General features: G+C 49.3%; 5 protein-coding genes and 1 pseudogene across 7 annotated transcripts; 4 read left to right on the top strand and 2 right to left on the bottom strand.

Moving 5' to 3' along the window:
- Positions 1-4,682: 4,682 nt before the first annotated feature.
- On the bottom strand, positions 4,683-5,944 carry LOC101760981 (putative methyltransferase DDB_G0268948). The gene is made up of 2 exons (XM_004969696.2): positions 5,653-5,944; positions 4,683-5,561 (listed from the first exon to the last, which is right to left on the bottom strand). Exons 1-2 carry the CDS (start codon positions 5,800-5,802, stop codon positions 4,914-4,916), a joined length of 798 nt encoding a protein of 265 aa, XP_004969753.1. The 5' UTR covers positions 5,803-5,944; the 3' UTR covers positions 4,683-4,913.
- A 420-nt stretch (positions 5,945-6,364) lies between these two features.
- LOC101760170 (violaxanthin de-epoxidase, chloroplastic) lies at positions 6,365-9,219 on the bottom strand. Of its 2 annotated transcripts, XR_002677799.1 has the most exons (3): positions 8,881-9,219; positions 6,894-8,318; positions 6,365-6,731 (listed from the first exon to the last, which is right to left on the bottom strand). XR_002677799.1 is itself a non-coding variant. In XM_022826914.1 (2 exons), the coding sequence occupies exons 1-2, from the start codon at positions 9,187-9,189 to the stop codon at positions 7,017-7,019; spliced, it is 1,611 nt and encodes a 536-aa protein (XP_022682649.1). In that variant the 5' UTR covers positions 9,190-9,219; the 3' UTR covers positions 6,780-7,016. The 2 variants fall into 2 exon arrangements, 1 of the variants encoding a protein (XP_022682649.1); XM_022826914.1 differs by lacking the exon at positions 6,365-6,731 and having other exon boundaries at positions 6,780-8,318.
- Positions 9,220-9,416: 197 nt separating this feature from the next.
- On the top strand, positions 9,417-11,771 carry LOC101760574 (MRN complex-interacting protein). The gene is made up of 4 exons (XM_004969695.4): positions 9,417-9,549; positions 9,648-9,960; positions 10,688-10,870; positions 11,351-11,771. Exons 1-4 carry the CDS (start codon positions 9,496-9,498, stop codon positions 11,512-11,514), a joined length of 714 nt encoding a protein of 237 aa, XP_004969752.1. The 5' UTR covers positions 9,417-9,495; the 3' UTR covers positions 11,515-11,771.
- Positions 11,772-15,750: 3,979 nt separating this feature from the next.
- LOC101758954 (protein IQ-DOMAIN 31) lies at positions 15,751-19,980 on the top strand. 2 transcript variants are annotated; one of them, XM_004969693.3, is made up of 7 exons: positions 15,751-15,986; positions 16,453-16,576; positions 16,996-17,256; positions 17,796-17,999; positions 18,159-18,218; positions 18,369-19,389; positions 19,620-19,980. In XM_004969693.3, exons 2-7 carry the CDS (start codon positions 16,490-16,492, stop codon positions 19,649-19,651), a joined length of 1,665 nt encoding a protein of 554 aa, XP_004969750.1. In that variant the 5' UTR covers positions 15,751-15,986; positions 16,453-16,489; the 3' UTR covers positions 19,652-19,980. The 2 variants fall into 2 exon arrangements, with proteins under 2 accessions (XP_004969750.1, XP_004969749.1); XM_004969692.3 differs by having other exon boundaries at positions 15,752-15,986; positions 16,993-17,256.
- A 262-nt stretch (positions 19,981-20,242) lies between these two features.
- Positions 20,243-22,522, top strand: LOC101785687 (annotated as a pseudogene).
- A 184-nt stretch (positions 22,523-22,706) lies between these two features.
- On the top strand, positions 22,707-23,831 carry LOC101757322. The gene is made up of 2 exons (XM_004969686.4): positions 22,707-23,226; positions 23,385-23,831. The coding sequence occupies exons 1-2, from the start codon at positions 22,834-22,836 to the stop codon at positions 23,604-23,606; spliced, it is 615 nt and encodes a 204-aa protein (XP_004969743.1). The 5' UTR covers positions 22,707-22,833; the 3' UTR covers positions 23,607-23,831.
- The last annotated feature ends 170 nt before the right edge of the window (positions 23,832-24,001 follow it).

Here is a 24,001-nt window from a genome sequence, read left to right as displayed (position 1 = left end):
AAATGCTGAGACACACCACTCAAGTCGATCTCCTGATGAACAGATCAGGGCATCAGGCCATGCTGGTCGCTCGGGAATGTCTCATGCGCCCCGGTGCTGCGTGATTGAGGAGCTGACATCCAGTACTTCACTATTCACCCGTTCCATTGGGGGTTTCTTTCAAAGAAAATCATTGGCATTTGGAGTGTATTATTACTAGGACTAGTGTTGTGCTGCAGGCCAGGGGCGCAGGGCCATTGCTCAATTGATGGGCAAGTTCCTCGCAGCGATTAACCGAAAGCTAATTTATGCAGGGCAATGCAATAATGCAACAGTGACATCAACCGGGATCGAATCAAACGCTGGTAAGTGTTAGCCGCGAGTAGGTTGGGAGAGGAGTTCGTGGCAGCTGGGGGGGCGAGCGCTGGAGACGGGACGCGCGCATGTGGATATCGGCGGGCACGTGCCGTCTTTTCACCTCGCGGACTCGCGTCATTTTACCACTTTTTATCCGGGCCCTGGCGCCGGATCGCGACGTGCCCACGGAGGGCGGTTCTGGCCGCCCGGAGCGCTGCGTCCATCCGCTGCCGCTGCCGCCTCCGCGCCGGGAACGGACACGATTTTTGCGACGGCTCATGGAACGATCAGCACGGCCACGGACGCCCTATCCCCAAATTTTCTGGCGTTCGTTCGTTCTCGTTCGCCCCCGGTGCCGTCTGACGATCAGAACGTGGCGGCAGGTGGACTCTGGCATCACCGTGGCTGGGTGTCGCGTATCTGCTCCAGGCATTCTGTACACGGTCGGTACATACGCATGCGTCGCGGGAACCTGTGGTCGGAGGCGTGGACACGAGGCCCGACTCCGTCCATCACCTGATGCGGCCTGGCTTGTCCGTTCCGTGACGTACGCGTACAATTACAGGTAGATGGCACGGGGTTTAGATTATGTTATCTTCAGATGGGGTTGATGGTACGTACGTCGCAGCAGCAGGAGGTGGCCGATGCGGACGGGAGCCACGGCCCACGGCCCACGGCCAGCCATATTACGTTACCTGAGCGTCCAACCCGTCCATGACATGCTCCCATGAACTTACTAAAATTTATGTCACATCGAATATTTGGAGGGAACTAAATATAAGCTAATTATAAAACTAATTACACAGATGAAGGCTAATTCACGAGACGAATCCATTAAACCTAATTAATCTAACATTAACACATATTTACTGTAGCATCACATTGTCAAATCATGAACTAATTAGACTTAATAGATTCGTCTCGCAAATTAGTCTTCATTTGTGCAATTGATTTTTTAATTAACTTATGTTTAATACTCCTAATTAGTATCTAAACATTTGATGTGATAGGAATTTTAGAAGGTGCTAAAGAAACAAACATCCAAGCTAATTAGCTAAAGCTAGCCGTAAAAGCGTTTGTGGCATCTATCATGTCTTTTGGCATGGCAGATATGTCACATGGCTCTCGAGCAGGAGCAGTCGAGCCCTCCACACACACACGAATCTGTGGCTGAGCGCGACACGGTGACAGTGACTCGGCGACTGACGGGGAACTGGTTGGCGGCCATAAAGTGGGAGCGGGTCAGTGCGTCACACACTCACACCCCCCACTACAACCTGTGGGGGCGTTCCAGAAAGATCTGCGGCTGCGGCGGAAGAGAGAGGGCCTCGATCCGAACACTGACCTCCCTCGCCCTAGATTATTGCCGATGCGCAGTGGTGGATAATGGTCAGCTTCCTTTGCTTCGCCAATGGCGCGGCGGCCGCAGCAGCCCATGGACATATGGGGCTAGCATGGCGCCGGTACGCGTTGCCGCCGATCCGTGCGCCGCAGTCAGAGGTGGCAACTAACGGACGGACGGACGCGTCACGCGTCAATCTCACGCGGGGTGCTCTTCGGTGACGGTCTGGGGAGGATAATATGGGTTGCACGAGGGGCATCCGTAGGGGGTTAGGTTTGCGTGATCTTCAGAAAATATCCGGACGAGCGGCTCCGAGCCTCCGATCCGATGGGCGATGGCACCTCGGTTGGCAGAAACGTGATTCTCTTGCAATGTCCACAGAGGGTTCCGACGTTGCCACCGTTGATACGGCTAGATACTTTGTTTATGGAACCAAGAACCAACGTTGCCGCTTCGACCCAGGCAAAAGCTGGACAGCAAAATCCAGCGTCGCCTGCCATTGCCATTGACTGTTTTTGTGGCTGAGGACAACAGACTCCAGCTGCTTCCACCTCAAATCCTCCAAGTGTATTTCCCAGGATAATGGCGGGCTGGCATGTGCGTTTGCGTGTTTATTGGGCCAGTCAGTTGGTCACAGTTGCACCAGCCCAAACAAATGTATGAATTGGAGCCCAGTTATGGCCCGTAAAGGGGGCACGACCGCACGAATTGCTTGCCGGCTGCATTCCTCCAGCAAAAGCTCTCGCATTATCGACTCCTTTGACTCTCTGTTTGTGCAGGACTGCTGCATCAGGGATTCAGGGTGAGCCTTGCCAGCGCCGGCGAGCCAAATTTGCTCGCCTGGAGAAGCAAGCTAAATGTTAGCACGGATGGTGCCCAGTTCTTCAGGATTGTTAAATCTAGTTCTGAGCTTTCTCATTCTGTAACTAATGACGCCCAACAGTCCCGCGCATGTATAAACTAACTGAGAGCTGATCAATGAAGATTGTTGATTGCCTCTCCATCTCTTTCGTGGTATCAGCTTAACACTTCTTATCCGCATCTTCCACTGCTCCTCCTTCCTTCCAATGACGCACAGCCCCTAATCCTCCTCCTCCAGTACCTCTGCTGCGCACCACGACATCAATCCTTCCAAGTCGCCGCCCCTATGCCTGTTGCCGCTTCCACCGTTCAATTCATCAACATCCGCTCCCATGTGCCAGAGACTTTGGACCTCATGACTCCAATTACTTGGCTTGGAGCTCCTTCTTTGAGCTCACTTTCCGCAAGTTCGACATCTTTGATCACGTCGACGGCACCATCGATGCCCAAACTCGCCTCTACGACGCTGAACGAAGAACGCATTCTTGCATGGCGAGCTCCAGGAATGGGTATACTGTCAGCAGTCCACAGGGTTTGTCGATAGTTCGTACCCTGATCACGTATGTCTCCTTTCCAATCGTTGTACGGTCTTTGTCAAGCTCCATGGGCGTGGTACCATCGATTCGCGACGCATCTACACTCCATTGGCTTCACCATGATGGCCTTCGACACTTCCTTGTTCATGCTACGGTGCGGCGATGACACTGCCTGGCTCCTGCTGTACGTCGACAACATCGTGCTAACAGCTTGCACCTCCACACTGTTGCAAAACATCATCCATGACCTGCGATGTGCCTTCGCCATGAAGGATCTAGGTCTCCTGCACTACTTCCTCAGCATCCAGGTTCAACGCACAGTGGATGGATTCTTCCTACACTAGCAGTAGTACGCAGAGGACGTCCTCGATCGAGCCGGCATGAGCAACTGCAAGCCCGCTGCAACCCCAGTGGACACAAAGGCCAAACTCTCAGCTACGGCAGGCATTCCAGTGGAAGACAAGACGTTCTACCGCAGCATCGTAGGCGCCTTACAGTACCTGACACTCCCTCGATCGGAACTCGCCTATGCAGTAAAGTAGGTGTGCTTGCACGTGCACGCTCCACGGGACGCACACTGGAACATGATCGAGCGCATTTTGCGTTATGTCCGTGGGACCACACGTCATGGCGTCCATCATCGAACTTCCTCATCGGCAGCATTAACGGTCTACACGGACACCGACTGGGCAGGCTGCCCGGACACACGTCGCTCCACTTTCGGTTTCTGCGTCTTCCTCGATGATGCCATCGTGTCTTGGTCCTCCAAGCGACATGCTGTTGTCTCGCGTTCTTCAGCAAAAGCATAATACCGTTGAGTCGCAAATGCTGCTGCTGAGTGTTGCTGGTTACGCAATCTCCTCCGTGAGCTTCATGTCGTCGTGGACAAGGCGAGCATCATCTTCTACGACAACGTCTCCACCGTTTATCTCTCAGACAATCCAGTTCACCACAAATGGACTAAGCATGTGGAGTTGGACATCCACTTTGTTTGGGAAAGAACAACACTGGGACAACTACGCGTTCTACATGTGCCAACGCAACATCAATTGTAGATATTATGACCGAGGTCTTACCAACTTCCCTGTTTGAGGAATTCAGAAAGAGTTTTTGCATTAGATCAGCCGATGCACTGACTGAGGGGGATGTTAGCACTAATAGATAGGATAGTGCCCGGTGGGATGTTAGCACTAACAGATAGGTAGATCTAGCGCTGGGCTTTCTCATTTTATAACTAATTGCACGTTGGCCTGTCATTGTAGGATGCCCAACAGTGCCCTGCACATGTATAAACTGATCGAGAGATGATCAATGAAGATTGTTGATTGCCTCTCCATCTCTTTCACTAAAGCCTTGCTAGCGCAAGCTCCGAGGAAGACTCGCTCACCAAACGTCTGCTGCTGTCTAATTTCTAGCTGAGCAAGGCTACACAGTGCACGGCAAAGATTCCAAACAGACCCTAAGGCCCCTCTCGGCCTCTCCTACATTTGATTCCGAATCTAGCAGAGAACAAGAACATTTGCTCTTCAAACGGAAGAAACGGCTCTTGTTTGTTGTTGCCTCTGGCAGCTTTGGCATTTTGAAGATAAGACATAAGAGCGCAGGCATTCATGTCGAACTGAACAAATGGATTGATAATCCCCCAGGTAATTAGCCGTAGCACCTGCTCGGAATTATTCAACAGGGAAAAAAAAAATATACAGCTCCAGACACACACTCAAGTGTGTCAAGTGGCTGGCTATATGACGTAGCTGGCATTTCACTCTCAATCTGACACTGACTGACAAGCTATATTCCTGACCATGAACAAACGAAAAGGCACTGATCAGTGATCAGCTTCAGCACTTGGGCCTCCCGGCGAGCATGAATGCCTTGAAGGCGAGCTTCCTGGGCACGGTGGGCGCGTCCCCCCACTTCTCCTCCACCCGCCTCATCACGTCCCTCACCACCGCCTCCATCTCCTCGCCGGCACCCTTCTCCCTCGCCGTGGTCACCACCGACCCGGTCATCACGAACCCGGCCAGGTCCTCCAGCGTCATCTCCACCTCCATGTCCACGTCGGCGGGCGCGCCCTCGGCGCCCACCCCGACGGGCTCGAACGGGAACGGCAGCGACCGGTACCGGTCCTCCGTGGCCAGCCTGGCCCGCGGGTCCTGGTACGGCCGCAGCGCCGCGTAGAGCTGGCCCTGCAGCGCGTCCTCGAACGGGTGGATCTCGTAGTTGTAGCCCCACACGGCGAGCACGCCGCCGGGCTTCCTCAGGGCGCGGTTCGCCACCGCGTAGAAGAGCGGGATGTCGAACCAGTGGATGGAGGTGGCCACCACGATCAGGTCCAGGGAGCCATCGCCGCCGACTAGGGCCACCAGCTCGTCCTCCGAGAGGTGCTCCGGGGTGTGGACGTACCGCACCCGGGGGTGCGCCATGGCGTTCCGGAGCTGGCCCTCGCTCACGTCCGTCGCCACCACGCTCTCATAGTGCTCCGCCATCTGAATTTTTTTATTTAATCAGATGTTCGTTTCAGAATCCATCAGATGAAGCGTGTAGCAGGCTAGCAGCTATTGAAGGTTGGAGGCTTACGCTGATGGCAGCCTGGCCGCTGCCGCAGCCAGCGTCCCAGGCGCGGTGGTGCCCGGCGGTGAGGCCGGCCAGCATGGAGAACCACTCCTTGGGGTACCGCGGCCGCTTCTTGGCGTACGTCTCCGACGGCTTCTCGTATAGTCCCGCCATTCTTGCTCAGCTTCAACTGTGTCTCCCCTTCTTATCAACTGCCAAGTGCGGATTGCAGGGTCTCATCGGGATGGAATTTATAGGCCACATAAGTGGTCAAAGTCATAGCCAAGTCAAACTAGTCATATGATCCCGTTCAAAAAGAGGAACTTTGCATTATCCACTGAATTACAACATTTGACTCAAGCTGCAACATCACATGGGGAATCTTGTGCTGCAGCAGATACCATACATAGCATGAAATGATTTTCCACGTGGTATCAGGAAAGCAGGGACGGGCTGCTCAGAGTCACCAGGTAAAACAAGAACTCTACCAAATCTAAAACCTGTAGGTTGTAGAAACATGAGTTAAAATAAGAAAATCCATCTAATCTGAAATCTGTACATTGTGGAATAACTCAACAAAGTAAATCAACTGGAGGTGGTTTACTTGCTTACGCCAACCTGTCTGGCCAGATACACCTCTTCTGGTTAACCAGAGTGTCTCCTTCATGCTGATAGCGAACTGAACTGTCTGAACATCACAAGATGCTTGAACAGCCATAGATGGGAACACTAAAGATGCTAAAAATGTAACATTATGTGTAAAATACTGAATCATCTACAAGACACCTTCATCTTGACTGCAAATTTACAATAAGCAGCTAACTCTAGTTCTCATCAATGAAGATAAGAACATCACTACATCAGATGTGACTTCTAATACAAGTATTGCTAAACACCAAGGTAGTTTCATGCCAGCAAAATCAGAATTCTCGAGTTCTACCATTAGGGATTTTAAGACTGGCACAATATGACAGGAAAACAGTTTCGATCTTGCGGAGAGTATAGCAGCTCTACATTTGTGATGAAGACGCCTGCTCAACATTGCAGGTCATAACCACTAACCAGAGTCATCTGTTCTGTAAGCCTGTAAATATATATAAAGCCTGCAGAAAACCAGACATTGCAATTGATAAGATAGACACTAGCTAGTGTATAGGCAACAATCTCGTATCTAAAAGTCTTATTTCTTTAGCACCAGAAACCCTGATGGCAGCACAAATACCTAGGCATTAAGTTACTGGTTACATGTATATGAGAAAATATACCTGCAGGTTACATATGAACTCTCCCCAGCAATGCTTGTCCACTTGTCTGCTGGTTACAGGCATCTTTAGTAAGACAAAAATCATTTGGGTACCAAATTGATCCTTTCTTGCTACTTAAATACATCACCATCTTCTCTGCAAAATACCAGTTTCATTCCCTGGACAAATCTGATGATGCAGCTTTGAACCTTTAGGAGTTCCCAGTGGCGCACCCATGCAGCAACTGTTATCAACCGTATACAGCTCCCATTTCTTTATAGCACATTTCTCTAAAGCAGATGCCAATCTTGGGTCTTCCACATCAGGATAAGACCCGTCTGGGGTAACAAGCACTGCTCCAGTGTAAGATAGCCCAGCAGCCTGTGCTGCACCATGATAATGGAACAGACCCCAACTGAAATCCTCTGCAACATCAACAATTGTCCAGAATTCTTTGGAAATGACACCATTATCCAACACACTGAAGTAAAATGTACCAGGAGTGCTAGCTCTTCTCACACGGTACCTTCTGCGCCTCCAAAGCAGCTTCCCTTCCAGGGTTTTGACCTGAAAAACCGGCTCATACCAAAATGAACCTTTGGCTTTCCCTCTGTAGAATAACTGGTACTGACATGGGAATTGATCATATGCTGGATTTTGTCCAGCTGCCACTCTCCAACTCCATTCCATGCTGTCCAGCCAACCAACAAATAGGTCTTCTGCGATTTCATGGCTTAGTTTTTGTTCTCTGAACATGGTTAGCGGTATTACATACGGTTTACTGGGTATCTCAGCATTGAGGTCAAGACAATTGTTCTTCTGCAAAACACAGAGAGAAAAAGCCTCCAGATATGGACTTTCATATGATGCAATACAGCGGTAGTTGCACACTTGATCAGTCGGAGAGCAGGAATTCAAACACTGAAGGGCCTTCCTACAGTTAGGATCAAACAGACAATTAAGTATCTGTGGACCGCAGTTCTTTATCATACAACTTACAGTAGAAAGGCCTTTTGCCCTTAGGTTTTTCAGAATAGCAACTGGCCTTATGTATGCATTTATGACAACAAGCAAGCAAAATCTAATGTCATCTGAATTGTGTCGTTCCCAGGCATTAGATATGGTCTTAAGAACTTCAGCTGATTCCTTTATGCCACTTGGTTTTCCAATACTTGATAGCTTGCCAAACATGTCCTGATCTCCAGTGTGTTGAACATATGTACCACCTAGCTTGTTTAATAAAGATGGAGATGACTGAAAGCAAATTACACTAGAAATGTCTTTGCTGTTGTTTATAAGCCATTCAACAGCATCCTGATTTGTAACTGCAACATTGAGTAGCATGTCACATCGTGATAACTCTTTCCTAATATCATTGTTCTCAATTGAGTTATCTGTGAAGACAAGCATCTCAAATTCCTCATCGACCCACTTGAGCCTATCAGCCTAATAGAAACAAAATGATCAATGCACGTTGAAGGCAGTAAACTGATATAACCAAATCATAGATGTTAAAGAATGCATATTTTATTGAAAGTGAACTGATTCATGTCCTTTTCAGAACACTTATTTTTACAAAAAAATTTTTTATCTTGGTAAGAATATACTAAAATACAGCACAGAAAGCGTGAGGCATAGCATTTCATTAAAACATCAACAAACACAGGCTAAAAATTGCAAGGCACGTACTAGAGTGTGATCCTAGAGGTTCACCAAACCATAAAATTCAGAAAATAAGACTACCAAACGAGGCAAGGATTATAACCATTACTACATCAGCAATGCTGAAAAACAAAATGTGCTCGTGTCCAGATAGTCTTTTTTTCTACGACTTGTCTCCAGATAGTCACAAATACTACTTGTTGGATAAACAGTAAGTACCAACAGTCTAGCAGACACTAAATCGCAGTATGAGCAGGACACATTGAAATATCCGGCTATTCCAAATTATCACGCACGAGTACGTAATGGATACCGTTGGACTGATGGGTTCAGAGAGGGACCCTACCGTGTGGCGCATGACCTCTTCCCATGGCGTATCCTTAATCGGGCTTATGGTACCTTCTCCAACCACCGCGACAATTCGTACGGTGCCTTCCGGCGACGTGGCCTCGCCAGCGCCGCCGCCCCTTCTCTCCGCAGGAACCGCGGGCGGGGGCCCGGGCCCGGGCGAGCATGAACAGGCCACGCTAGAGCCACCGTGGCAGCGGAAAGTGGCAGCGCGCAGCGGGGAGAGCAGTGGAGATGTTCCAGGGAGGCGGCGCCGGGAGAGCTGGAGGAGGCAAGAAGCGGCGGTGGCCGGGAGAGCGGTCGCCATGGGAGGACGTGGCGGAAGCGGGCGGCTGGGCTCGAGCCTTCGAGTTCCAGGAGCTTTTCTTCCTAACTGGGCTTGGTCGAACCCTTAGGATCACAAATGGACGTCCCTGATCAATTGTAGCGGAAATGTAGGCGGTTTATTTTATAAACTGAAAATAAAAGAAAACAATTCCAAAAACCCCGCCCTCAAATGTCCCCTTCCTCCCTCCAATAGCGGAAATTTCCCAATCCGCCGCCTCCAAATTCAAATCTCCCTCCCAGTTCGCCAGCTCCTCCCCACTCGAGAACCGGCGAATCGGCGATCGCCATGGCGACGAAGCTCTTCCTTGCCCTCCAGTGCGTGCAGTGCGACACCATGCAGGTGCGTGCCCCGCGCCGGCGCCGCAGCTGAACCCCTCGGCAATAACCCATCCGTTCCAACTGATCCGGTTCCGTTTCTCGGTTTCGCTTCGGTCTCAGGTGAAGCAGCAGAAGAAGAGCAGCAACAAGTGGGTGTGCGTGGTGTGCAACCAGCGCCAGTCCGTGCTCCGCGTTCACGCCCGGGGCTACCGCGCCGCCGACCTCCGCCGCTTCGTCCAGGACGCTAACCTCGCCCGCGGCCGCCGCGAGTTCGCGCCTCTGGCGGAGCCTGAGGCGGGCTGGGACCCGGTGCAGGTCGAGGAGCAGGGCGACGAGTTCCCCACGGAGAAGAAGCGGACGGACTGGTCTGAGTATCTGGACGATGAGCACCGTGATGGCTGTGGTGGCGTGGGCGCGGATGCTTCAGATGGAGGTATGCCGTATGCTCGAAACGTGTTCGGTGTAATGCCGCAGTTTACGTTTCAGACGCTGTGTCTTCTGTTGAGAATGAATGTTAGTCTATTGGATATTGATCTTATATGCAACCAATGCGGTTATTTGGTCCACTGCGGTTCAATCCAGGTTGTAGCGTTATTGTCCCCAAAACTCTAAAATCTAATGCAGCTACATGCTTACTCTTATTCGGTAGGGTAATGGGACTGGGACTGATGGACTCACAAACTTGTATTGTACACGTTATGGTTCAAAGGCTGCTCACTAAGCTGAAACTTTTGCATAGCCTAGCTTTATGGAGTAAGGTTTGGCAGTCTTGCGTCTTGAATTACTGAGCAAGCCATATAAACTAGCGTTACCATTAGCATGAAGATGACTCTTTTAAATGTTTACACGTTTGAGTAGGAACCTTCTGTGTCTTAACTTGCATCTTTTTATGCCATTAAACCTAGTGTCCATGTTTGTATGAACAAGTCATCATTGTCCAAGGAAATAGATAGCAGTCCTAGTTTCTAAGACAGTGTCCTCAAATCCACATCTAACCGCTTGATATTTCTCAAGGAGGTGGAAGCCAATGGTTCAATTGGTGTTTTATGTATTGAGATGAGGCTGCATAGTTTCAGTCTTAAGCTGGTTGCCTTGATAGTTCATATTAGTTTACTGTTAAGTTTCTAACATTTGTTGACCACAATTCCATTGAAATATAGAATCAGGTGAAGGGATTGAGGTGACAACTGAACTGCCTCAAGAAAGGCCTAAAGTTAGGCCACGCAAAGCCCAATCAGGTGTAGTAGGAAAGAGACCCAAGCCGTTAACACACCCCACTTCGTCCAAGAGGCAGCAGATCGAGCAAGGATCAAGTCCCTACTGTGCAACTACTACTGCTGAAGGTAATACATGCAAATCGTACTCACACATCAGTTCACTTGGTAATTATGAATTAGGCGAAAAGGTCTCTAGCTGAATTGGTTAGATGGCCTCAATAGCACTCCTCAGGTCCTGGGTTCGACTCCCCGTGGGAGTGAATTTCAGGCTGGGGTTAAAAAAATCCCCTCGTCTGTCACCATAACCAAAGCACAGGTCAAGGCCCGGCCCAGGTCGTAGCTGTGGTTGGTTTGGACCCTCCTACCAAGGGTAGTTGTAGTGGTCGCCAGCCCAGTGGTAGTCTCACAAGGGTTACGGGCCCGTGTGTAAGGGTGGGGTAGAGATTCGGGGGTTTTCTCGGCCTGTGTGAGAAGGTTTTTTTCTTAGAAAAAAAACCTGGGGCTGTCTTACCCCCCGCAGGTCAAGTTTTTATTATGAATTATAAAACTTCTTATTTTGGGGGAGGATTATAAAACTTGAAAGAACCACACACTTGTTCTGCGCAGCACAAAGATCAAAATGGAGCAAGTATTTGGATACGGACTTCTTTGAAGAGAGGAAAGGGTCTGAGAAATCTGGGCTGCATTGGACTGAACTTGATGAATGTGCCACTACTGAGGCCACTACTGACGTAGTGGTGGATGATGAGGTACACCCTGATTTCATCTGATCTGTATTGGATCGAAATGCTTCATGTTTTGGTAGTGGGCAGTTTGATAGTGACAAAACGTGCTGTTGGCAACACCTTGTTAATACAAAGATGTTCAGTCCTCTTGGATCGAAGTGAAGAAAATGTGCTGTTCCCAAGATGTTTATCCTGTATGATGAGAACTTCACAGTAGATTCAGTTATAAGAACAAAAGCCCAATGCAAAGTAGGTAAGCATAAGCATTTTTGAAAATTGAAACTACTACCTCTGATTTCAAATGCAGGTCATTTAGGACAATGTTGCAACTTTTTTGTAAAAATAGTCCGTTAAATAGTGAGAAAACATCAACCATGTGTTGTGTAACTTTTCATATATTTATGGGCCAAAGTAAAGAAGTTTGACAAGATAAAATCCTAAAATGACCTATATTTGGTACCGGAGGGAGTACCCTTTTATCATTGCATCTCTTTCACATCTGCTCTTTTCTCAACGAACTCCATCCTTTTGAGTTTCAGATGCATATACATTTGCAATGATTACCTTACCAGAACTAGATATACTAAGGAATGTTTCAGACTGGTCTCAGCGACACTTGCCACATCAGTTAACAAAGCATTACATCACTCCATTCGGTTTTCCTATAGCATGAAATGTAGTCTTAACTTGAAGATGTTAACCTACAGTTTTTTATTATCACCTTTGTTATCTTCCTCTCAATGGGGCACTTAAAAATTTGAAGAGCCTTTATTTTGAAACTTTTTTCAGAAAAAAATACAACTCTGTATTATTAGGACATTGCTGCATAATTCTGTATTGAAGCCTGAAGCTACATTTTGTTGCAACTCGCTGAGCTGTAGACTTTTCTATACAAAGGAATGGGACAAGGGATCGATGTTTAGGGTAATGAGTGCGGGCTACAACCTTGCACACTTTAGGTGGCCAATTTCTGTTTTGTTAAAAGCAGAAAGGAATATCTTTATGTCTCTTTCAGCCCGGTTCCGTTTCCCTTTTCATCATTAACCTTCTTTTGCCATAATGCATAATCCAATGAAATTGCACATTGTTTCTGTTAGCTTTGGCAACACCATGCTCGCACTGAGCCTACTGCCTACCACTACCAGGCCATCTGTTGTCCTGTTGAGACCATCTCGCCTGAGAAACTTTTTTTTTTTTTGAAAACCCTCGCCTGAGAAACTGCTGCCTAGTTGTCCCTGATACCACTAAGAGACATTCTTCGCCAAGCTTCAGTTTTGCATTCGTCAGATCATGAGCAGGTTCAGTTCCCGTTCCTAAACCGTAGGTCATGCATTTTGGTGGATATCACTTCAATTCAGTTCAGGTACGTGCCAACCAACAGAGCTGCAACTGGATGAATTATCAAACGCGTCCTCATATCCATTGACAGTTTTGAAGTCACCGGCGAGCACAAAGCCGTGTGCGGTGAGCGGTGTGCCTGTGCGCTGGCGGCTTGGCGCCGCTTTAAAGCGAGGGAGCGGAGCGCCGACAGCTCCGGCGGGCCGTGGTATATATTCCCTGCACGACGCTCCACGGCCGGGGGGTCACGGTCCCAGCCGCGTGGCCGCTGTAGGCGTCACGACGGCGACGTCCCAGCTGCATTTCCCTGCGTCACATGGTGTTTATTACCCGCCATGCCCTTTCGATCTCGTGTGCTTTCTTTTACCTACGGTCTCCCGACGAATGGACGATGCCATGGAGCCAGGAACCGTATCGGCATGCGGCGGCCTTCTCTGCGTCGCCACGCGATCCCGGGGTGGATTTGGTGGTAGCGGGCTGGAAATATCTCCGCAGTCTGCCTGACTGCCTCTGCCCCCCATCTGAATCTCAAAATGTCGGCTCTCTAATGTCAGAACTGCAGGGGTCCGATTATTGCCCTGTTTGGTCGAAAAGACTTTTCTTGGGGTCGCTACTTGCTTTGCATTAGAGTGTGAGCCTGTGAGGTGGTTGGGCACTTGGGCTGAGGAAATTTCTTTTCATTTTTGTCCTGCAACTAGAGTCACTTGACCATGTGGCACAGCACAGCAACGCAGAGCGAAGACGTTATGGGGCCACAGTAGATCTTGATCACTGCGTTGTTTTGGTACCTACCTACCTAGCCAGAGATCTGGACCAACAAAGTAATTAACATCTCGTGTGTCCTACAGCCGAATTAGCGACGCGTAGCCGTGCCATAGTGCACGATGCAGCGAGTCCTGCTGCTGAACCTTGGAGCTACTGCGTGTTACCCTGCTTCTGATCCAGGCAGAACTCTGATGTTCGGAATCATTTTTTAGGACTCTTGCCTTTCAAATATCGCACTGAATCTGTTAGAAAAGAAAAGTCTTGATCCCCTGGGGTGGATCTCCACCTTTTCCTTTGGTTGAGGACCATCTGACTGACTGCTTGCGTTGCAACAGCTGTTCTGATCCAGACATCTGGGCCGGGTAAACCCATAACCCTTTTTTTCAGGTCGAAAGTACTGAGGGAAAATAAATTGCCGTCGAAAGAACACGAAAGTCCCCAGCCACCCAGGTCAGGTGGTGGTTAAATCATACGGCCGCTCACTTGATCGTGCCGTAGGTAGGACAAGAAGCACGGGCGCGAAGAATCAATACGCGCGGTACGGGTCACGGTGCCAGCCAGACCCCGCCCTCACTTATCACATCACCGCACGAGTAACCGTGGCCCCGTCTCGTGTTTGCCTCGTAGCATTTCCCCCGGTGTAATCGCCGATCCGTCTAACTGGCCGTGGATCGTCACTGTAGCAGCGTCGTCTAGCGGCAGCAGATCACTGTAGCGACCATGGATCGTTCGTTTCCTGACGATTCACCTCGGGTCGCCTCGCCTGGCTGGTTCTGGCCAGGTTCGCCGTTCAAGTTCAGGTTCAGGCCTGCTGGGTTGGTGGCTGGCTGGCTGGCATGTGGCATGGCCCTCGGTTACCCTGGCGGTCTACGCTTAACCTGTAAGGCACTAAGCGATGGTTTGGTTGGTTAAGCCCATTCGCCTCTTCCTGCTCATGTTCCATCTCATCACCCGGGCCTGATCACCTGATCCTGATGCCTCTCCGCGTCGCCGGTTTCCTGGAGCCGCGCGAACGGACGTGGGGGAAAGCGAGCGAGATGCTTCTTCCTCCGTCGCCGCCGCTACCTCCTGCGATGGGTTTGGGGATTTTTTTTGTTCCTTTTTGTGCTGTACGTGATGGTGACTGGACATGACACTCATTATCCTGGCTGATGCTGTCCATTGCCGTTAAGACGTCCGTGCGCGGTCGAGGTGCACGCGCCACCGACCGCGCGCACTAGCCATTGCTCTTCGTTTTATCCCGGGCACTTTGCATGCTGAAACTCTATGCTTGAAAAAGCTAGGCTCGCCTAGCCGAGCAAAGACAGGATGCTTCGCTTGTTTGGTTGGCATCCTCCAGAGATGTCGTTCGGTAGAGTTTGCTGCTGCAGCTGCGCTACAACAACCAAACAAACATTTTAAGTTTAAGTTGTGAGCCTGATATCCCGTGTAGCTGCACTGCGCTGCACAAACGAACAGCTGCAAATTTGCTTTGCCCCTGGCTGGCTGGCTGGCAATCCCACCGCTCCCCGAGCCAGAGCCAGCATCATGTCCCGAACTACCGAGCCGGTGTATGTGTACTGCTTGCTACGAGACGAAGGCAGGGACAAGACTGGAACGGAATCTTCCAAGCCACGCCGTTACCAAGCCCCAACAGCAGTCAGTCAGAGTCCTACAGAGACGACAGGAGGAGTCTGTCACGCACGCACTCGAGGAAGCGGTCAAATTAGCTCCTCGGAGTGGTAAATCCTAATCCTCCATCACCAAGCGCGGATTAAGATGCTAACCGCAACACCCGTCGGGGGACCACCCCCCGACACCGGCTCGGCTGCCACGCTTTTTCGCACCGGCCCCTGGGGGGCGCGGCGACGCATGGGCCTCGCTGACATGCGGGCCCTGGGGCCGGGGTGCCCCGGGCCCCACCGCTGGTCCGCGCATGTCCCGACGGTGGGCGGAGCCTTTGCTCGTCTGGAAAAGGTGACGCCTCGCAGCGTTCCGAAACATTTTTCACTCTGCCTGCAACCATGCATCTCGCTGACATATGGTCCCATGTTTCCTGGACCCCCTACCAGCGGGTGTGAGCGGATAGGGCTCTGTGCGAAACTGTCGCGGCGCGGGCCCCGTGCGCTGGCTCTCTCTCTGCCTGCGCGCTCTCCCTCCCCTCTCGCCTTTTTGTCGAGCTAGCCTGACAGCCTGAGCTAGTGAGCTCACTCCCTCGCCCCTCCCACTTGACTCCTCTCCCCGCCAGCTACTGAACCAACCAACAAATACCTCCGGCCGGCGTCTGGTTCTCCGATGGATTGGAGGTTGGCGTGAAGGGTAGGTAGGTTGCCGGATAGGGACGGGGAGGCGGCGAGAGGTGTTCCGCGCCGTGCCCTTCGCGTGCTTCCTCCAGACCTCCACCGGCCGACGCGCGCGCGGCGCCGCTGTTCCAGGTTCCCGTCCTGCATTTTTCTGCTTGTGTCTGCGCTAATTACGGGCTGGAGTGTGGCATTAGCGATTGGTGCGCTGCTTTTGTGCGGGCCTGGGTTTGTTTGGTCAGATCCGCTTGCGTGCTGCTGGCTCTTAGCGATTTCTTCTGCTGGTTTGAGCTTTCCTTGCTCGGCTTTGTGCTATGCTGCCGCTTCTGTTTTTTGTCACAGCGTTGGGGTTGTGTGCGGCGCTAGCGCTGCTAATGCTGCTTGTGTTTAAACTTACAGCTCGTTTTTCTTTCAACGATATTTTTCAGCTTTGTTTTGTCACTTGGGAAGCTGGTGCTGTAAGCTTGTTTAGCGAAATTACCGTTACTCCAGCATGTTTCATCTTTCTATTTACTTTTGGGAAAATTAGTGTCGGTTGTGGCATGCTGGTACAGATAACAGATCTGTGTACTGAATTACTGATGAGTTCCTCTATTTACAGGTTTCGTAATTTCCAGTGTTGGCCGCTTTAGGATACAATGGGAAAGTCCCCGGGGAAGTGGATCAAGTCTGTGCTCTTGGGGAAGAAATCAACTAAATCCGGTTCTACCAAGGCAAATGAATCGGTAAGTACTTCTATAATGCGGATGCGTTGTTTAAGGTACTTTTTCCTAAGGCTTTTACAGTTGATCTGTGCAGTTCTACCTAGAGAACTCCATATATACCGAAACCGAAAGTGACCTGTTGGGGTGTAACTTGCTAAATTTTCTCCTCTAAGCCAGCTTTGGGTTAATGATGCAATTATTGATAACTTGAAGGGACACAGGCACGTCCAATCTATTTATTAACACTGAAGTGATGAACGTCGCAAAGGTTGAAATTGCTACTAGTCACTGTTTCACACTGGATTGGACGCTAAAAGTGTGCAAACTGTGCATTCATTGCCGTTTCCCATTTTCTTTATACATATTGTAGCTAGGTATGATGCATATTTTGTTTCTTCCTTCTCCTTTCCCTGACGGATGAATCATATTTTTTTTAGAAGGCTGCAAATAACAACGGTTACTCAACTGGGGAGGAGCGTGCACTTTCTGAGAATTCTCCTGTGATCTCTGAGCCAGTGCTTGTTAACCCCCACAAAAATGGAGCTGTTTCAGCTAATGTGAAGGCTGAAAATGTCAATTTGCCAGGCGATCGGGCCGGGCAACAGAACCAAAGCATTGTTGAGTCTGAGACATCAGGTCCTGGGCAATTGGGAGAAGACCAAGCTGCAGTGAAGGCACAGGCAGCCTTTCGTGGTTACCTGGTAATACTATTGTTCCAGCAACTTTTCTGATGCATCTGCACTCTTCAGCATTCTGCAAATGTTACTCATGCTCATAGTTTTAGCCAAACCCTTGTGTGGAACAACTCATATTTTTCTTTGGAGGAAATAACAGCACGGATTCTAAATGAATTGATGGACTGAGTGGTTGATTGTATGTCATTATTAGCCATTTTCAAGTAATCTTCAGGACCTTAGCAGTTTCTTTCCCTGGGAGGATAGAGAAGCACCCATCAGTGTCCCAGACTCCAATTATTTTGCGCATTTTGAATCCTTCATATTAGAGATGTATAGCCTACCCAACCCTAGGTTGTTGTATTCTTGTAACTCAAGTTGTACATGGTTATATGTCTGAAAGTCCAGTCCTCCCCCCCCACCCCCAGGGTGTGTGTTGTTGCCCTATCTGTCCTTTAAACTATTGTTGTACAAGTGTTCGTGTAATTGGCATGACTTTTTCCGATGTATTCATTTCACGTTCAGTACTGTAGCACAGTGTTAATGTTGTGATGTTTGTGGTGCAGGCACGAAGGTCATTCCGTGCATTGAAAGGTATCATAAGACTTCAGGCACTGATTCGAGGGCATCTTGTAAGGAGACAGGCTGTTTCAACCCTTCGTACTACTTGGTTGATTGTGAAGTTTCAGGCTCTAGTTCGTGGAAGAAATGTTAGACTCTCTGGAAGTGACATGCAATTCAATTTAAAGTTTGGCCAACATAGCCTTGGAGTGAGTACATTGAGACATTTATATTTTGTTTGCATCTTTCGTCTTATTAAGTGGTGATTGCTTTAACAAAATTATGTTGCATATCGTCCTATTCAACATTGTTGTTTAGTATCCGTCTATCAGATTTTAAAAAGAAAGTGTGTTGATTTTACTTTTCAGGGTGCTAGATCGTCTGATGCATGGAAAGATAAGTTATCTTCGAATGCCTATGTTCGGAAGGTATATATATTACTTTTCAAACATAGTTAATTACATACATAAGAAAACAGCCTTGGTCTTGTTCCTTCCCTATAAGAATGTGTTTTAACAAACTTTCACTCTCCATCTACATATTTCATGGTTGTGCTAACTCACTTTTATATTCTGTAGCTTCTGTCTTCACCAATTGTGCTAGAACCTCTTCACTTTCAGTATGACAAGAGGGATCCCAATTCAACCTACAACTGGCTAGAGAGATGGACCTTAGGCTGCATCTGGAAATCTGTTTCTCAACCAAAAAGAGTTCCTGATGGGAAACTACTGGTAAGGAAGGCTAGTTATGCGATGGAAACTGAATCAGCCAAGTTAAAGCGCAACATTCGGAAGGGCTCTGGCGCTACAGTCGAGAGTTTACCCAGTGAATCTGAGAAACTAAAACGTAATCCAAAGAAATCCTCTAACTTCCCTGCTGATTCAGTACCAGATAGCCAGTTATCTGAACTTGAGAAGGTTAAAAGGAACCTCAGGAAGGTAACTAATTCCATGGCTGAGGCCTCGAAGATATCTAGTTCCAGGGTTGATTCCTCAAAGGTATCTGATTCTACGCCTGATGTCCCAAAGGTTTCTAATCCTGTGGCCGAAATCTCAAAGACATCTAGTCTCCTGAATGGGATCTCTGACCATCAAGACAGCCAATGTGAAAAGGCGCTAAATGAAGCTCAAGAGTACTCTGGCAATGGTCATCTATTGGAATATTCAAATATAGATAACTTCGATTTGGTACCTGGTTTGAAAAGTGATCTGGAAACTCAGTTTGATTCGGTTTCTATAGGAGAAAATGTTGATGAACCCACTGTTGTTGCCCCAGCAGTTGACATTATGCCTCTGCAGAACATTGAAAATGAAGACAATGTTTTACGGAAGAAAGAGGAAGCAAGGTCCCAGGAAGAGCATCTGTCTAACGGAAGCCATAGAACTAGCAAGAGAAAATCTTCATTCCCCAACAAATCAGAATATGTGGAAAATGGAACTCACACTACTCCTGTTCGGCCAAGGCAGCCAAGTTATATGGCGGCAACAGAGTCCTTGAAGGCGAAATTGCGAGCACAGGTTTCACCCAAGCTGGATTCTGATTCATCAGCAGAAAAGAATGGCTTCACTCGACGCCACTCTCTTCCTTCCAGTACAAACAGTAAGTTTAACTCTTTCACTGTGTTCACAGAGACACAGACACTAGAACAAGACAGTGGGAGAGATGGTAAAAATAATACTAGTTAACAGCACGGTTCATCTTGCAATCATATGTCCAGAAAGAATTTAGCTGGAATAGTTTGGAGTATGAAGCTCAAAAGGATGAACTAAAAGCCTTGTCTTCTGTTTCTGGAAATTCCTTTTTCATTTGTATTTTTTTGACGTCTACAGGTAGGGCGGTCAAAGCTGAATGGAAGCGCTGAAGAGGCGACCAATCTTCAACTTGAATCGAATAGTGGATGCTCTGAATCTCTGCTGGATGAACTCTGCCGCTGCCTGTCCCTTTTTATTATCCTGCGATGTAAAGAGAGACGTTCTCCATGTATTGAACAACCTTGTGATGAGTGCCTCTGGTTCAATTTGTTGTAGGTTCATGTGCCATGCCTAGTGACTTGTGTCATTGTATAGTCACGGACTCACGGTTCTCTCGGGATTGTTTCGATTCCTCGTCGAAGGAACTATGCCTGTGTAAGCTGATGTTAGGACTGCATTAATCCAATAACATCATCCGGATGCACGCTGCTTTGCTCTTCGTGACAGGGAGGTTTCACCAAACTTTTTTTTTAAGAAAATAGAATTATCTTCGACAATTGCAACTGTACACAACAAAGTTCTTACCGTAAATACAGCGTCAAAGCTGTTCACCAAAATAGAAAATAGAAGTTCACAAAACCTGCTGGTACTGGCAGCCTGGTATCATGTCGATTTAAGTGCCTTGTTTCGACAGAAGAGGCAGATCAGTTGTATGATCTTCCCGCAAAAGGAAAAAAAAGCGACCAGTTGTGTGATCGTTTTCGACAAGTTTCTGTACTTTTGAGGAAGCAACTGCTGCTCGCGAGGTCTGGTTTTGGAACTTGCAGAATTCTTGCAAAAAATTACTATGCATTTGACACCGCAACCGCATAAATTTGGGCCAATTTTCGCCTTTGGCCTCCCTTCCTTTTGCACCGACCCAAGTCCCAACACAAACCCAACGCCGCCGCGAGGCTCGCACCTGCAGCAGTCCTGCACTGCACTGCCCAGAACGGCGGAGCCGAAGCGTTCGCCACACCACTGCCGTCAGGTCCCGTGAGCCGCGCGCCGCGCCTCTGGCCCCCGCACACCCCGTCGAGGCGTCGAACACCCACGCCGCCTATCACTACCGCCGCTAACCCAAGCCTCCAGCCTGACCCCGCCAACCGACGCCAATGGAACCCGGCCTTCTCCGCTCCCTCCTGCCTACCAACCTCGCGCACCTCCTCAAGACCCGACCGCTCCACGCCCTCCTCTCCGACGCCTCCACCTCCCGAGCCGCACGCCACCTGTTCGACGCGGTGCCCCACCCGACAGCCGCCCTGTGTAGCGCGTTCCTCTCCGGCCTCTCAAAGCTCTCGCTGCACCTGGAGCTCATAGAGGCCCATCTACTCGCTGCACTGCAGGGGGCGCCGGCATCCCGCCCGGGCTGCTTCCCGCTTGTCCTGAAGTCCTGCGCCCTCTCGCAGCGACGTGCCAGGGCAGGCAGGCGCATTGCCACGCCCCTTGTCCGTGGGATGCTAGGGGACGTGTTTGTGCAGACTGCTCTAGTGGATTTCTATGCAAAGAACGGGGACATGGTGTCAGCTGTGAAGGTCTTCGAGGAGATGCCAGTGAAGGACCCGATACCAATGAATTGCTTGATCACTGGGTATTCTAAGTCCGGGGATGTGGAGAAGGCGAGAAGGCTGTTTGATGGTATGCCGAGGAGGACATCCGCTTCATGGAATTCCATGATCGCCTGCTATGCACACGGTGGAGAATTCCATGAAGCATTGGCATTGTTTGATCGGATGTTGAGCGAGGGTGCAAGTCCAAATGATATCACTATCACAACGGTGTTCTCCATCTGCGCGAAAACTGGTGATATTGATACTGGTAGGCGAGCAAGGGCGTTGATCGGGGAGCGCGACTTGCAGAATATGATAGTCCACACTGCTTTGATGGAAATGTACGTCAAGTGTCGGGCTATTGATGAGGCTCGTCAGGAGTTTGATCAGATGCCACGAAGGGATGTCGTGGCATGGAGCACGATGATTGCTGGTTATGCGCAGAATGGGAGACCACATGAATCTCTTGAGCTGTTTGAGAGGATGAAGGCAACCAATTGCAAGCCGAATGAAGTTACTCTTGTTGGTGTATTGTCTGCATGTGCTCAGCTGGGTTCCGATGAACTTGGAGAACAGATTGGTAATTATGTTGAGAGTCAGAGATTGCCACTTACCAGCTATCTCGGTTCTGCTCTGATTGATATGTACATCAAGTGCGGGCATGTTGGCAGAGCTCGCAATGTCTTCACCAGGATGGAACAGAAGGTGGTCATCTCTTGGAACTCCATGATCAGAGGCCTAGCGCTGAATGGCTTTGCAGATGATGCAATCACCTTGTATGAAAAAATGGTATCAGATGGGGTTCAGCCAAACGAGATCACCTTCGTCGCACTATTGACAGCATGCACCCACGCTGGTCTGGTAGACAAAGGCATGGCGTTCTTCGAAGAGATGAAGAAGAAGCATCATGTCTCTCCTCAAGTTGAGCACTGTGCATGCATAGTGGACCTCCTCTGCAAGTCAGGCAGGCTGTGGGAAGCCTACAAGTTCATCTGCGACATGAAAGTTGAACCAAACGCGGTGATCTGGAGCACGCTGCTCAGCGCCTGCAGAACCCACGCAGACGTTGAGCTTGCCAAGCTCGCCGCGGGCAAGCTCCTGGCACTAGAGCCTGACAACTCATCGATCTATGTCCTCCTGTCCAACATCTATGCTGACGCAGGACTATGGGGCGATGTGAGGGAGATCAGGGACCTGATGAGGAGCAAGAACGTTCAGAAGCTGTCCGCCTACAGCTGGATAGAGCTGGACGGCGAGGTGCACAAGTTCCTGGTGCAAGATACCTATCACCCGAGGTCAGCTGAGATTTACAGCGCCGTCGACGGCCTGGGCTTGCAGCTGGACCAGACTAATCCTGATCCTGAATTAATTTCAGAGGTTTGCTGATAAAATTTCAACTTCATAAGGTTTTTCCCTCGCTAAATGTAGATGCAAGCATGCAGTTTGTGCTTTCTACAAATGTAGATATAGAATACAACTATACAAGCACTGAAGCAAGGTGAAATGTCTCAGATATTCATTTTTTTAGGATTCATGTCTAGGATATTTTTCTTAAACACCTGGAGGAATATATACATTAAATTGACTATTGGGCTTCAATAAGTTTAGGCCCGGCCCAATAAAGAAAGTTTCTTGTCAAGCAGCCAGCCCAGTTCTTTTGATAAAAACACGAGAAGAGTCAGCATGAGATTCCATTCCCGTCAAGTCCTGAACCCGATCGAGCACTGATCGAAAAAGGAAGAAAAAACCGATCGACCAAACCGATGGATTCGGAAGCTGATAGGGCCGCGGCGCCGGCGCCGGCAGCCGCCGCGGAGGCCAGCGACGATGCCATCCAAGAGGAGTCTGCAGCCACGGCCCCTGCCCGGGACGGGAAGGCCGGATCCGGGGCGGCAGCGGCCTCAGCGCCGGAGGTGGAGGTGCAGCTGTTCCGGCGAGGGCGGCCGGTGTCCGTGTTCCGGTCGCCGCTGGGCGGGTGGTCGCAGGACCAGCTGGAGGTGGGAGACATCCTGGAGCAGCACGGCCTCAAGTCCGTCTTCGCCTTCGACCCCGCAACCCGCAAACGCGGCGTCGCCATCCGCTTCAACCCCCGCAACGGCCGCTCCCTCCTCACCTACGCCCCCGATTCCACCATCTTCCTCGACGGCGAACCCAAGGTACTCTTAGAACTTGCTCCTCCAAACACCACCTCACATCACTTTCCCCTCAATTTACTTGCTCCTTGATTTAACAATTGTTTAGCATACCTTGTTGTCTAGTTAATTTAGAAGTGGGGAACCTTACTTCATGCGTTTGCATCTTTCATGGTTTATAGGATTCTTTGCTGAAGCCGATCACGAAGATGGTGATTGGGGTCGCCGCAATGACGGTGGTAGCTGCAGTGTTATTCAAGGAGGCCAAGATGCCCGAGTGGCTTGCATCCAGGCTGGGCACCGTGAACTTCCCGCCATGGGTGCTGGCTTGCATGGTTATCGTGTTTGTGAGGCTCCGGAAGAGAACCAAGAATGTCATGAAGAAGTTTGGCTGGGCCTCATGAGGTAGAAACAGTTTTACTTTATTTTGGAGTTCTGATTGGAACAAGGAACTCTTAAGTATACTTAAAGGCAGAGGCAGTTGCTGTCAAAACTCAATGATACTCTCAAGAATTCAAGTTACTTGAATTGTAATAATTGCAGCTTATATTCCTATAGAAGGCGATAAGTTCGTTCTAGAAACGTTTTTAAAAGTTTGATATAAAGGTCTGCAGTTTTGTGTTGATGTTATTGATCTCTACTAGTACAGAACAATATCCATTTCTTTTAAATAAAAAGAGGAAAATAAACTATCTACTACTACTGGACAGGGAGGTTGCTCTAATAGTTTTATTGATATACTTCAAATTTCTACAAAGTTTTAGGATTTGGATTACAATCGATAAGGATCCAAATTCGT

The sequence above is a fragment of the Setaria italica genome, chromosome V, assembly GCF_000263155.2.
Source record: "Setaria italica strain Yugu1 chromosome V, Setaria_italica_v2.0, whole genome shotgun sequence".
NCBI lineage: Eukaryota > Viridiplantae > Streptophyta > Magnoliopsida > Poales > Poaceae > Setaria > Setaria italica.
Note: the sequence above shows the minus strand (reverse complement) of the source record. Positions and strands in the feature narration are given on the sequence as shown.